The sequence below is a fragment of the Brassica napus genome, unplaced genomic scaffold (assembly GCF_020379485.1).
Source record: "Brassica napus cultivar Da-Ae unplaced genomic scaffold, Da-Ae ScsIHWf_2078;HRSCAF=2729, whole genome shotgun sequence".
NCBI classification, from domain to species: domain Eukaryota; kingdom Viridiplantae; phylum Streptophyta; class Magnoliopsida; order Brassicales; family Brassicaceae; genus Brassica; species Brassica napus.
Window position 1 is genome coordinate 29625 of NW_026015491.1, and position 16189 is coordinate 45813.

Below are 16189 nucleotides of genomic sequence, written 5' to 3' on the forward strand. Positions count from 1 at the left end.
GTAGAGGCGGAGAAACACGTGGCGTACTGATGGCGTAGATCTTCACACGTGCATTCCTTCAGCCTCCTCGATGATTGCGTAGCCGAGCCGTTTTGGGTCTTGGGCCTCGAGTTTGGTTGTTTGGGCTTTGGGCCCGTTTAGCGTATTTGGGTTTAGGTTTGCAGTTTGTAGTTCAATGTTTTTTGTGCCTTGTGTTGGGTACTTATGTATTTTGGCTTTGGGTCTTTTAATTAATATAACAAATCTTGAGGAAAAAAAAAAAAAAGGATTGAACCAAATACGTGTGCGAGTGTGGACCCGAGAAAGACGAGTCGAGAGTCTAAAGACTAAAAGTAAAAGGAATATATGATAAGACCATTAGTTTATTGCATTAAAATGAAAAGAGCACATGTTGCTCTCTCTTTCCACCGAGTTTCCTATCAATACTTCTCTATATATATAGGAATTAAAACCATTCCTTCTTCCACAAATCCCAGAAAAGGAAAAAAAAGAAGTCAATAAGATCGAACTCTTACTACGAATCTCTCAACGTTCTTTCTAAGCTTACATATACATACTCAAGAGTCAAGAAGATTCATCGTACAATCTTAACATCCATGGACCAGTACCCATCATCTTTGGTCGATACTTCTTTAGATCTCACTATTGGAGTTACGCGAATGCGAGTTGAAGAAGATTCCACGGTATGCTTCTCTTGTATTGTTGTTCCTTTACATCTTCAGTTCACTTAAAACACATATTCATGAAAACTGTTAGTATTTTTTTATTTACGAAATATTAAATTTATTGATCATCTAAAGGTAAAATGTTTATGTACAATGCATAAATAAAAAATAGTGGGAATCAATCTAAATATGCCCATCATGGGCTGCAAACCAGTGTTGAAGTAGTCCCGTTAGCCTTGGTTTTTCAAAGTACTTTGTAGACAGAATCCGATTTCGAACTGTTAGAACTTCATTTTTATGAACACATGTATATGTATATATATATTTTTTTATTTTTCGTTTTTCATGTATATATTTTCATGTATACGATCGCAACAATCTATAGTTTTGCATACGTAAATATCTTTACATAGGCACAAATAAAATATATATGTATACACACAAAGATTTTTAGATATACTTTAAGTTTAGAAACTTGAAAAAAAAACTTGCTAGTATTTTGACAAAAACTGGTAACTTCATGATATGATTGTAACAGCAAATTTTAGGTCGTATAAGTTTATGATATGTTAGTCTTAAACAATTTTTTTCAAAAAATGTCATTTATTTAAAAAAAAAACATTCCTAAGCACCAAAGAACAAGATCAGGAACTAGAGAAGTGACTTAACAAAAAAAAAAAAGGATATGTTAATACACCTAGTTACTAAATTCATGCAATATACATACATATTATTTGCAGACAACTGCTTTAGTGGATGAATTAAACCGAATGAATGCTGAGAACAAGAAGCTCTCAGAGATGCTAACTTTGATGTGTGACAAGTACAACGTATTGAGGGAACAGCTTATGGAATATGTTAACAAGACCGAGAGAGACCAAGTCAGTCCTCCCAAGAAACGCAAATCTCCAGCGAGAGATGACGCAAATAGTTCGGCGGTGGTCGGTGGAGTATCGGAGAGTAGCTCTACGGATCAGGATGATCAGTATCTGTGTAAGAAGCAAAGAGAAGAGACTGTTGTGAAGGAGAAAGTCTCAAGGGTTTATTACAAGACCGAAGCTTCTGACACTACCCTTGTAAGTTTTTCATAAAATCACTCATTTCATTTTTTTTAAATAACTTTTTCTATTTGTGCACACAAATTAACAAAATATTGTATATTATATATATATATATATATATATTTTAGAAAAAACATCATTTATTTTTTTATCTAATAACATTTTAATCAATAGAAGATAGACGCATGATATAATAGTCACATTGCATAAAAATTAATAAATTTCACATTGAAATTAAAAACATATGTAATCTTAAACAATGTTTTTTTTCAAAAAATGTCATTTATGTAAAGACAACATTCATACTTTTAGACAAGCACCAAGAACAAGATCAGGAACTAAAGGAGTGATTGCAGGCTTCTGTATAGAAACTTCAAAAAATATATATAGTTTATTGATCATAGAAGTTCTTGCTTATAGGTTGTGAAAGATGGGTATCAATGGAGGAAGTATGGACAGAAAGTGACTAGAGATAATCCATCTCCAAGAGCTTACTTCAAATGTGCTTGTGCTCCAAGCTGTTCTGTCAAAAAGAAGGTACTACTAATCAAGATTAAGGAAAAAAATCAATAGAAATTGCGTTTAGGCATATTAATCTGATTATGATTTTATGTTTGTTTTGTCTTTAGGTTCAAAGAAGTGTGGAGGATCAATCAGTGTTGGTAGCAACTTATGAGGGTGAACATAACCATCCAATGCCATCACAAATCGATTCAAACAGTGGCCTAAACCGTTCTCCTGGTGCTGCCAACAGAAGTAGGAGCTTGGCTGAGCCTGTGACTACCATTGATCTGACTGAAACTAAGAAAGTGACAAGCCCATCAAGAGTAGATTTTCCAGAAGTTCAGAAACTTTTGGTGGAGCAAATGGCGTCTTCCTTGACAAAAGATCCAAACTTCACAGCAGCATTAGCAGCAGCTGTTACCGGGAAATTGTACCAACAGAATCAAACCGACAAGTAGCTTAGCTTCAAATTCTGTTAAGTGTTTTTTTTTTAGATTGAACTTGGCATATGTGAGAGAGAGAGAGTAGATCATATGATCCCTTCGGGTACTGAAAATGTAACATTGTAATCGTTTTCATGCAATCTCCAATACCTAGTTTGACAACAAATGCAAACACATAACTAAATAAGAAACCAAGCAGCAAAGTGTCAAACTATTCTCTCTTTCTTGGACATTCTTGGTCCATGGATATGCATTCATGTTCTGAAGCAGCTAATAAGATAGTTGTTTGTGAGACTCGCTGTTTGCATGAACGAGTAGATAACCGTAACAACCTCAAAAGTATTATTCTTGCTTAATGATTACTATACATGAACGAGTTCATCAGAACGGATCCAAACAACTTTATAAGTATTATTCTTGCTTAATAATTGCTTAGCGAGTCCACAGACAAAAAAAGCTTTAGGTTTTGTTTATTACAAATTTTCACTACTGGTTTATGTTTATTACATATCTTATTCTTTTGTTCCAATAACTTTTTGATAACAAAATGTATAAAGTCTAGGTGCATTGTCAGTGGAACTACAAAATTAAACAATCAAAACAACAAGAAATGTAGACCTGACTTGCGTGGGAGTTAAAACCCTATTAACTAGTGTGTAATGCCAAGACATCAGGAGATGGGTTTGGCACGAGCACTTGAATCCTCCTTTGACTCGACTAGCATCATGAAAACATAACCGAGACACCAGAGGAAAATGTACTGGAATGGAACCCAAGAGAGGCAAGCCAACAGAGACATGACACTCCCAACATACTGTGGATCTCTGATGACCCCAAACGGGAACTCTGTAACCCAAGGTATGTTCTTCCCGAATCGTACACCGTAATATGTTCCAGCTTCACCTAACAGTTGATATACCCTGCAAAGATGTCACCTTGTTTTTTTTTTTAAGAAAACACACTATAACTTCATCTAAGCAGTCGATATAAGAGACAAGACCAGACCAGACCAGATACGATGACTGAAACTTGAAAAAGACACAACCTTTAACAAACCCACTAGAGATTAGACACAAATGCGTCCAATGGGTGGACTAAAGATTCATACTTTCCATCAATATCTACACATTCGATTCGATTTCGATCCAACAAAATGGGAGAGAAACAGGACACAAGAGATTGGGACCTGAAGTTGAGAAACTGGCCAAAGGCCATGAGGGGCCAGAAGTAGAGAGGAGGAGGCCATGAGAGTGAGGCGACGGAGAAGAGAGAGAGGAGTTGGGCAGCCTTGAGCACGTGAGAGACACGTGCCATAACCGTGGAAGGGTCTTTTCCTTGGCCGCAGAGATTGACCCATGACTGAGGATTCGTCCATAGCCACCAGTAGAAAGGGAATGGCAATAGCACTCCGATCGCAGCTACTATCCCCATTACGTCCTACTTTCCTTTCTCTCCCGATTCTTCTTTGCTCGTTTGAGTCTTTTGCTGAGTTCCCCCGACAAAATCTGAGTTTCGTTCAGACAGCTGATAGGGTTTATAAATGGGCTTAAATAGTTTTTAGCCCAATAAATTCTCACAGCCATACCTTCTTTATATACAATTTAAACCCGGAAAAATTGGAACCGAACCAAAATAACACCGAAAGTGAACCAAAACCCACAGATACTAAAACAATTTTTATATTTATATCTAAAATAAAATAACTGAACAAAGAAACAAACAGATACATGAAAATACGGATTCTTTTATTTATATATACATATAACATAATCATATATATATTTATAATTTGCAAATTATCTGAAAATATATGAAAACTTCAAATTATCAAAATGTATCTAAACTATCCAAATTATCCTAAAGTAACGAATAATTTTATCCAAAATAACTCATCCTAATTACTTGGCATTTTACCTGAAATATCTGATATTATTCGAATTATATGAAATAACCAAACCAAACAAGTTATAATGATTGTTTGATCAGATAATGTCATATATTTTACATAAATGTTTCTCTAGATTTTGATCAGAGAATGTGATATGATCGGTTGAGTTTTAGATATAAAGAGAAAAATCTAAGTACTTAGATAAATCTATCATACATTTTATCTATTGATCAAAAGTTGTCATTTAAATTTTAAACTAGATCATGACTCTCACATCCATGCGGATTTTATTATTTCTATAATAAAATATTCCAATTTAAATGACAATATTATGTAACAATATTATTTTACATAAAAAATTTTATTTTGTAAAAAAATATTTTGTAAACATTATATGTAACAATACTATTTTACATAATTTATGTTTCATTTCTGAAATTTGAAATTTATATGAAAATTAAATTAAACTAGACCTATATAATAGAGATGATTTTTCGGGATACTAATAAAACAACAAAAAATATTTAAAAAAAGAAACTATAATATTTTGTACTTGAAAAATAATTTTGTAGTAAGATCCTATTTGAGAAATTGCTTGAAATACACCAACTTGGATAACATTTAAAAAACTCAATTAAAGATATCTTAACATTTGAGTTTAGAGTTTAGCGATTATTGTTTAGCATTTATTATTTAGGTGTTAAAGTTGAGTTTATAAACCTATGTAAATAGTTCTTATATATTTATAAATGTTTTGGGAGGTTTAATTTTTATCTTTTAATAATAAATTTAAGATATTTATGAAAAATGATAATAATTTAAAGGTTTATTTTGAAAATAATATCAAATATGAAGTAAAATTAAATTTTGTTGGAATTATATATACTATAACATAAACCAGTTTGATAAATGTGTGTTTTCTTCGTATAGAATAGTGTTGAAATATTAATCTTTTTGACATATGTAGGTCAATCATGCTATGACATTAGTATGCATAGAGATAATAAAAGTGTGTTCATGTTTAATGTCTTCGTTCATGTATATATTTATTTTGTATATATATTGTTCGTCTATTTATGAGATGTTAAACTTTATATATAGTGATTAATACACCAATTTGGTATAGTTTTTAATTTTTTTTTTGACAACAGTTTTTAAATATTAAACCCAATAATAGTTGACCAAAACTTTATATAATACGATATGCAAGAGTTTAAATGTTTCATCTATGAAGGGGGTATAAATTAAAATTTAACCATTAATAAGAATATTAAAATTTATGTTAAAATTATTGACATAAATTATAATCTTACATGATAGAATTATTTAAAGTTGTGACATTTAAGAGTTAGCTTAAATTAAAAAAAATCACACATGTAATAAGTCATGATTTATGTGTTTAATAAATAGATATTTTTAATTTAGAATTTAAATAGAAATGGATATTTCTTGCCAACAAAATCTTTTTAAATCTTTGTAAAATATATTTTTGAAAAGTAATAATTTTAAGTTGTTATTATCATTAAAATTATATAATATTTAATTTTCGTTTATAAATCAAAACTAAAATGAATTTAAATTTCTAATTATTTTTATGATAACTAAAATTTAAATTAATCAATTTTTCTATATTTAAATTAATAATAAGAAGTTATTGCAAGATTTTATTTTAGATTTATAGTATATTATGAGAAAACAATTTGTATAAAACCAAATGTTGTGCAATAATCTTGAAAACTATAAATTTATAATATTACACAATATACAACATCAACTATTAAATAAATAAAGTTTATATACGAGTAAATAAAGTTGTCGTTATTGATAAAAGTGACTAAAAATTAAAACAAAAGAATATAACTCCAGCTAACTAAACATTTGATCAAATAAATTAAAATAACCTAATAAATCTTGCAATAACTTCTTATTATAAATTTAAATATACTTTTAAAAATTGTTTACTCTTCTTGGTTCTTGCTACATTTTGTGTAGTTATATATAACTTTTGTGTATATTATTACGAATCTGGCATATTTTGGGTTATTATCTAATTTGAACACAATTTTTAAAAATCTAATCACATACCAAAACAGTAATCGAAGACATACTATATTTTGGAAATAATTTATTTTCTTCGTGATAGTAGATTTGAATTGATTAAACATAATGTAAAAATAATTTTCAAGATATATATTATCTGATAAGTAGTATTGTTTAGAATTCTCACTTAGTTTATGTTAACCCGGTTTATATGTGATTTATAATATATTATGAAAAACAATTTGTATAAAACTAACTGTTATGTATTAATGTTGAAAAATATAAATTAATATTATTATACAATATATAGCGTCAACTATTAAATATAATAAAAATTAGTTTATATACAAAGTTATCGATATTGATAAAAGTGACTAAACAAAATTTAAAACAAAAGAAATATAACTCCAGCTAACAAAACATTTTATCAAATAAATTAATATAACACAATAAATCTGTTTTGTTGATTTTGTAAATGAAACAAAATAAAAAACATAATCTGCGTTTTAACGCGGATTGTATTCTAGTTACTCTCTAAAATCAGGTTCTGGTGGCTTTTGCAGATTCACATACTATTTGAAGTTTTGAACTCTCAGAGACTCTTATCTTATGACCCTTAAGCCCGTTAGCCGCAGATCTTGATGCCAAGTGGAACGCAATCTAGAAGTTGAACCAACAATCACTCTCCTTCTGACCTTTTGGCTCAGGAGTCATAAACGCTCACCGTTTTGAGATACAATCATGTAATTATTGGTTTAGCATCAATCTAATCTTCCAGTGAAATAAACTAGTTTGCATACATGTACAATAATTTATATACAGGTTTCTCTTATAGTAACCTAAATATCCTTTTATAGTATGTATATACAACAGCAAATACCAAAAAGGTCACAAGCTAAACTGCTAAAGATCAGGAAAGACAAAGAGACTCAATCGAATTACGAAGAGCACTGAATCATGTCTACTGCCTCCTTCACCAATATCTAAAAAGAAAACAATATGGATGATAGCAATTGTTCAAAATGAAAATTGAACATTGTAAGAGCGCAACAAAACAAAAAAGTCAGTGGAGATTCTTTTTATACATGACCTGACTCACTCTCTTTGTTACTATTCTTTTCTTGTATAACGAAATAAAATTCAAAATCTGAGTGCACATGGCACTGTAGGCCTACACATCCACTTACGACTTTATCATAACACAAAGGAATGGGACATCCTATCCTATATAGTTTTTGTTTTCGAACTTAAACATTATATTTGTCATGACATAAAGTTGTTCTCTAGTAGAAGTAGACCTACCATATTCATAAACTAATTCAAAATTAAAATATTACCCACATTATATTATTATCATTCACATTCAATTCTTAATGTGAAATATAATACACCCATTTGATTGGACTAACATACATGAAGTTTCTGGAATTAGATATCCACAAGTAAGATACAGCCTAAAAATAAAAACCTTTACTCTAAACCATATTAAGAACCTGCTAACCCATACTAAAATAGCTCAAAATAGAATGTTGCCACTTGCCATACAATATTACTATTTATTATTCATATTTGCATTCAGAAAAATGTGAAACTTCATACTGATATCTCTTGAAGTAAAAAAAAAAATCCATTGCAATCTTTAAGATTCGTGCACATTTTGCCAAACAGCTACAATGTCTCTCTCAACGGCAAGTGTGATGAAAGCAATGTTGCTCTCTTATGCATATTTTCATGTGCATTGTAGAGACAAGACTACAAAAGTGGGGGTGGGATATGCATTCTTTAAAGATATGGGGCAAAATTACAAAATCAATAAATATATGCATAGCTCCCAAAGCAGTCAATGCGGATCTTGAACACTTCGCCTCTCAACTCGTTAACAACTTTTTTTTTCTCTTTGCTTGAATCGTTAACAAACAACTAATCTCTCTTCTCTAGTTATCCCAAATTCAATTAAAATTCTCTTTTCAAACAAATCCTTACTAATAAAGGGACTTTGGAGGCTCCATAGAGCGTCCACATCAGCAAAAAAAAAACTTCTCCCAAAAATGACACGTGGCATAAATATAGTTTTACACTTTATATTACTAATTTTCGCAATTAATAAATAATATGTAAACATACAGCATAAAAAATAGAAAAACTACATTAAACATATGTAAATTACCATTTTTCACTTGAAAAAAGACGCTTATCTCCATAATGTAACATTACCATTTTATATAAAAAACAAAAAAACATTATATTAATTTCGAAAATAATAAATATATGTAAACATACAACATAAAAAATGGAAATACTACATTAAACCTATGTAAGTACCATTTTACATTTTTTAATTTAAAAAAAATATATGTAAACATACAACATAAAAATAGAAAAACTACATTAAACATATGTAAGATTGCCATTTTTCACTAAAAAAAAACGATTTATCTCCATAATGTAAAATTACTATTTTGCAAAAAAACATTATATATAATTTCGAAAATAATAAATAATATGTAAACATACAACATAAAAAAAATGGAATACTACATTAACATATTTAAGATTACCATTTATATTTAAGAATAACATAATATGTAAACATACAACATAAAAAAATGAAAAACTACATTAAGTATATGTAAGATTTCCTTTTTCACTAAAAAAAGCGGCTTATCTCCATATGTAACATTACCATTTTATAAAAAAGAAAAAAAACATAAATATAACTATTTAACTATTTGTCCCAGTTCTTCTTTAACATTGCCGTTTTACATTAATAATGTAAAAAAACATTAAGATTTAAACATCTATCTTAAAATATAAAATATAGATATTAACTAATATAAAGTATAAGAAAGAGAATACTCAATATATATAAAAATAAATAATAAGTAAATATTATAATATATAAATATACAATTATATATAAAATAATAAGTACATGCACAATTTTTAAAAAATGGAAAGAAGTACTTACTAATAAAAGGGACCTTTGAGGCTCCATAGAGCGTCACACTCAGCAAAAAAACTTCTCCCAAAAGATGACACGTGGCATAAAATATAGTTTTACACTTTAATATTACTAATTTTCGCAAATTATAAATAATATGTAAACATACAGCATAAAAAATAGAAAACTACATTAAACTATGTAAGATTACCATTTTTCATTTGAAAAAAGACGGCTTATCTCCATAATGTAACATTACCATTTTATATAAAAAAACAAAAACATTATATATATTTCGAAAATAATAAATATATGTAACATACAACATAAAAAATGGAAATACTACATTAAACATATGTAAGATTACCATTTTTACATTTTTAATTAAAAAAATATATGTAAACATACAACATAAAAAAATGAAAAACTACATTAAACATATGTAAGATTACCATTTTTCACTAAAACAAAGACGGTTTATCTCCATAATGTAATTACTATTTTGCAAAAAACATTATATATATTTCGAAAATAATAAATAATATGTAAACATACAACATAAAAAAATGGAAATACTACATTAAACATATGTAAGATTACCATTTTATATTTAAAATAACAATAATATGTAAACATACAACATAAAAAAATGGAAAAACTACATTAAATATATGTAAGATTTCCATTTTTCACTAAAAAAAACGGCTTATCTCCATAATGTAACATTACCATTTTATAAAAAGAAAAAAAAACATAAATATAACTATTTGACTATTTGTCCAAGTTCTTCTATTAAACATTGTCGTTTTACATTAATAATGTAAAAAATACATTAAGATTTAAACATCTATCTTAAATATAAAATATAGATATTAACTAAATATAAAGTATAAGAAAGAAAATACTCAATATATATAAAAATAAATAATAAGTAAATATTATAAATATATAAATATACGAATTAATATACAATAATAAGTACAATGCACAATTTTTAAAAAATGGAAAGAGTACATTAAATATTAAACATCTATCTTAAATGTAAATATAGATATTAAGTAAATAAAAAGTATAAGAAAAAGAAATACACAACTTAAAAACAATGGAAAAAGTATATTAAGATTTAAACATCTATCTTAAAATAAAATATAGATATTACGCAAATAGAAAGTATAAGAAAAGAAAATACACATTTAAAAAAATGGAAAAAGTACATTAGTATTTAAACATCTATCTTAAAATGTAAATCTATCTTAAATTATAAAATTATTAGTAATAGAAAGTATAAGAAATAGAAATACACAATATAAAGAAAAATAATAATAATAATAATATTATAAAAATACCAATTTAAAAAATGGAAAATTACATAAGATTTAAAAATATATCTTAAAATTTAAAATATAGATATTACGTAAATAGAAAGTAAACAAATGGAAATACAATTTAAAAAAAAAAGAGAAAATGTACATTAAGATTTAAACATCTATCTTAAAATATAAAATAGAGATATTAAGTAAATAAAAAGTACAAGAAATGGAAATACATATACAGAAAATAAATAATAAGTAAATAATATAAATATATAATATATGAATTATATATATAATAATAAGTAAATACACATTTTTAAAAAAAATGGAAAAGTTCATTAAGCATTAAACATCTATCTTAAAATATAAAATATATGATAAAGTAATACACAATTTAAAAAAAATGGAAAAAGTACATTAAGATTTAAATATCTATTTTAAATATAAATATAGATATTACGTAAATAAAAATATAAGAAGTGGAAATAAACATTTTAAAAATGGAAAAAGTACATAAGATTTAAACATCGATCTTAAAATGTACATCTATCTTAATGGTAGTAAATTATATAAAAATGGAAATACCACATTAACAAAAAATAAAAATGTATAGTTTTACATCAAGAAAGTCCCTATAAAACTCATTATTCCATCAACATCAACATCACACTATCAAGAAAAACTTCAAAGCACTCGAGCAAAAAATGGTTCCACCATCAACTCTTGCCGTCCCAAAAACCTTTAATGACCTTGAAAGAGATTTTTTTATACAACGAACTTTTGTTAGGTGGATTCATTGTTGGGAAACCCGCAACTTCCAAAACCAAACTTATTCATGGGAATTGAATTGCTTTTCATAGACTCAAAGGTATTCTTAACAAATTATTATTCGTACTAACTCTTTCATGATCAAACCATTACAGTTAATAATCATTCAAGCGTTTATCCCGAAACACTTCCTTCCTCGCCAAATCAGGTATTGGTTCATGTTGGTTTAGTATTGTTTTGGTTTATTAACCAGTTTAGGATGGTCCTATTGTAAATATAATTTAAGTTGGGTTAGCATATATTATGCTTAAATAACTTAATTAAATAATAGTATTTATGCTTAAAATAAATTTTAGAGAGTTTTCAAATATAGTTTACAGAACATTATAGGTGATGAATTTAATTTATTAAATTCGTTTATTACTTAAAACTAAGTTTTTTAAAAATATACTGATTATAAATATGAGTACAACATGAAGACAAAAATATAATATTTGATTTTCAAGATAAGAAATTCAGCTTTTATTCAGTTACTCAATATATAATATCTTAATTTTTTTTTAAATATACATAATTTATATATATAAATTAATCTTCCAACTTAAACTAATATATTATATATGAATAATGTTTTTAAATAAAATAATTTCTGATTTAAAAAAATAAAAACAACAAATGGTTATTTTCAAATAATGGATGTAATTTACATTATACTATCATTTAACAAGTATTATACTTTTTGATATATCATTATTTTCTATTTCCAGAAAACATAAATTGTTAAACATCAATATCATCTAGGTTAAGTATACGAACACAAACATTCAAACATCACAAAAATATTTACATAAACATTATAATACAATAATTTAATCAAAAATACAATTAAAAAAACATATTCAAAAGAATAGTTATATACTTAATATTTGAAAATCAAAGATATTTTTGCTAAAATTTTACTTACCTGGCCAAGGAGATCGTCCATCTTTTTACGGATCGATAGATTGTTGAGCATGTGGTCGACGAAAATACTCTGCAGTTTAATTAAATATCTAAAACATTTATTCAAATACTCAACAAATAGTTTTGCTAAATATGATAACTAGATAGCCAACAAATTACAAAAAAATATTTAAACAGTAAAAAATATGTTACTTTAACGTGTTAAAATTTAAAAATAAATTTAATTATGAATGCATCTTAACATTTATATAAATATATATCATAACCTAAATATAAATAATTTAACAACTTAAATTAGAAAAAAATAAAATTCCGGGCGTAGCCCGGGTTAATCCCTAGTCTAACTAAATAAAAGAGACTTTTTGAGGCTCTATAGAGCGTCCACATCAGCAAAAAAACTAATTCCGAAAAATGACACGTGACATAAAATATAGTTTTTACTAATTTTCAAAATTATAAATAATATCTAAACACAACATAAAAAATGGAAAAACTACATTAAACATATGTAAGATTACCATTTTTCACTTTAAAAAAAAAACGGCTTATCTCCATAATCTATACTAATAAAAGGGACATTTTGAAGCTCCATAGAGCGTCCACATCAGCAAAAAAAAACTAATTCCAAAAATGACACGTGGCATAAAATATAGTTTTACTAATTTTCAAAAATTATAAATAATATCTAAACATACAACATAAAAAATCTATACTAATAAAGGGACATTTGAGGCTCCATAGAGCGTCCACATCAGAAAAAAAAACTAATTCCGAAAAATGACACGTGGCATAAAATATAGTTTTACTAATTTTCAAAAATTATAAATAATATCTAAACATATACAACATAAAAAAGGAAAAACTACATTAAACATATGTAAGATTACCATTTTTCACTTAAAAAAACGGCTTATCTCCATAATGTAACATTACCGTTTTATAAAAAAACAAAAACATTATATAATTTCGAAAATAATAAATATATGTAAACATAACATAAAAATAGAATACTACATTAAACATATGTAAGGTTACCATTTTACATTTTTATTTTTAAAAATAATATGCAAACATACAACATAAAAAATGAAAAACTACATTAACCATATGTAAGATTACAATTTTTCACTAAAAAAAGACAGCTTATCTTCATAATGTAACATTACTATTTTGTAAAAAAACATTATTATAATTTTGAAAATGATAAATAATATGTAAACATACAACATAAAAATGGAAATACTACACTAAACATATGTAAGATTACCATTTTACATTTAAAAATAACAATAATATGTAAACATACAACATAAAAAATGGAAATCTACATTAAACATATGTAAGATTACTATTTTCACTAAAAAAAAACGGTTTATCTCCATAATGTAACATTACCATTTTATAAAAAAAAAAAACATAAATATAACTATTTGACTATTTGTCCAAATTCTTCTATTAAACATTGTCGTTGTACATTAAAAATGGAAAAATACATTAAAACTTAAACATCTATCTTAAAATATAAAATATAGATATTAACTAAATATAAAGTATAAGAAAGAGAATACTCAATATATAGAAAATAAATAATAAGTATATATTATAAAATATATAAATATACGAATTATATATACAATAATAAGTAAATGCACAATTTTAAAAAAATGGAAAGAATACATAAATATTAACACTTATCTCTATACTAATAAAATGGACCTTTTGAGGCTCCATAGAGCGTCCACATCAGCAAAAAAAAACTACTTCCGAAAATGACACGTAGCATAAATATAGTTTTACTAATTTTCAAAAATTATAAATAATATCTAAACATACAACATAAAAAATGGAAAAACTACATTAAACATATGTAAGATTACCATTTTTCACTTAAAAAAAACTTACGGCTTATCTCCATAATGTAACATTACCGTTTTATAAAAAAAAAAAAAAACATTATATATAATTTCGAAAATAATAAATATATGTAAACATACAACATAAAAAATAGAAATACTACATTAAACATATGTAAGATTACCATTTTACATTTTTATTTTTAAAATATATGCAAACATACAACATAAAAAATAGAAAAACTACATTAACCATATGTAAGATTACAATTTTTCACTAAAAAAAAACGGCTTATCTCCATAATGTAACATTACTATTTTGTAAAAAACATTATATATAATTTTGAAAATGATAAATAACATGTAAACATACAACATAAAAAATGGAAATACTACACTAAACATATGTAAGATTACCATTTTACATTTAAAATAACAATAATATGTAAACATACAACATAAAAAAATGGAAATCTACATTAAACATATGTAAGATTACTATTTTTCACTAAAAAAAAAACGGTTATCTCCATAATGTAACATTACCATTTTATAAAAAAAAAGAAAAAAATAACATAAATATAACTATTTGACTATTTGTCCAAATTCTTCTATTAAACATTGTCGTTGTACATTAAAAATGGAAAATACATTAAAACTTAAACATCTATCTTAAAATATAAAATATAGATATTAACTAAATATAAAGTATAAGAAAGAGAAATACTCAATATATAGAAAATAAATAATAAGTATATATTATAAATATATAAAATATACGAATTATATATACAATAATAAGTAAATGCACAATTTAAAAAAATGGAAAGAATACATTAAATATTAAACACCTATCTTAAAAATGTAAAATATAGATATTAAGTAAATAGAAAGTATAAGAAAAAGAAATACACAACTTAAAACAATGGAAAAAATATATTAAGATTTAAACATCTATCTTAAAATGTAAAATATAGATATTACGCAAATAGAAAGTATCATAAAAGGAAATACACAATTTAAAAAAATGGAAAAAGTACATTAGTATTTAAACATCTATCTTAAAATGTAAATCTATCTTAAAATATAAAATTATTAGTAAATAGAAAGTGTAAGAAATAGAAATACACAATATAAATAAAAATAATTAATAAGTAAATATATAATATAGGTAAATACCCAATTTAAAAATGAAAATTACATTAAGATTTAAAAATATATCTTAAATTTAAAATAAAGATATTACGTAAATAGAAAGTATAACAAATAGAAATATAAAATTTAAAAAAAAATGGAAAACGTAAATTAACATTTAAACATCTATCTTAAAATGTAAAATAGAGATATTAAGTAAATAAAAAGTACAGGAAATAGAAATACATATACAGGAAAATAAATAATAAGTAAATAATGTAAATATAAATATATGAATTATATATATAATAATAAGTAAATACACAATTTTTAAGAAATGGAAAAAGTTCATGAAACATTAAACATCTATCTTAAAATGTAAATATATAATATAAGTAAATACACAATTAAAAAAAATGGAAAAAGTACATTAAGATTTAAATATCTATTTTAAAATATAAAATATAGATATTACGTAAGTAAAATATAAGAAATGGAAATAAACATTTTAAAAAATGAAAAAGTACATTAAGATTTAAACATCTATCTTAAAATGTACATCTATCTTAAAATGGTAGTAAATTATATAAAAATGAAATACTACATTAAACAAAAA

General features: G+C 25.4%; 2 protein-coding genes across 2 annotated transcripts; one reads left to right on the plus strand and one right to left on the minus strand.

The window, feature by feature from the left end:
- The first annotated feature begins 355 nt into the window (after window positions 1-355).
- Window positions 356-2839, plus strand: LOC125599970 (probable WRKY transcription factor 40). Its single transcript, XM_048772966.1, has 4 exons — window positions 356-683; window positions 1406-1741; window positions 2147-2263; window positions 2356-2839. The coding sequence occupies exons 1-4, from the start codon at window positions 597-599 to the stop codon at window positions 2686-2688; spliced, it is 873 nt and encodes a 290-aa protein (XP_048628923.1). The 5' UTR covers window positions 356-596; the 3' UTR covers window positions 2689-2839.
- Window positions 2840-3119: 280 nt separating this feature from the next.
- Window positions 3120-4199, minus strand: LOC125599971 (phosphatidyl-N-methylethanolamine N-methyltransferase-like). Its single transcript, XM_048772968.1, has 2 exons — window positions 3860-4199; window positions 3120-3593 (listed from the first exon to the last, which is right to left on the minus strand). The coding sequence occupies exons 1-2, from the start codon at window positions 4102-4104 to the stop codon at window positions 3344-3346; spliced, it is 495 nt and encodes a 164-aa protein (XP_048628925.1). The 5' UTR covers window positions 4105-4199; the 3' UTR covers window positions 3120-3343.
- Between the last annotated feature and the right edge of the window lie 11990 nt (window positions 4200-16189).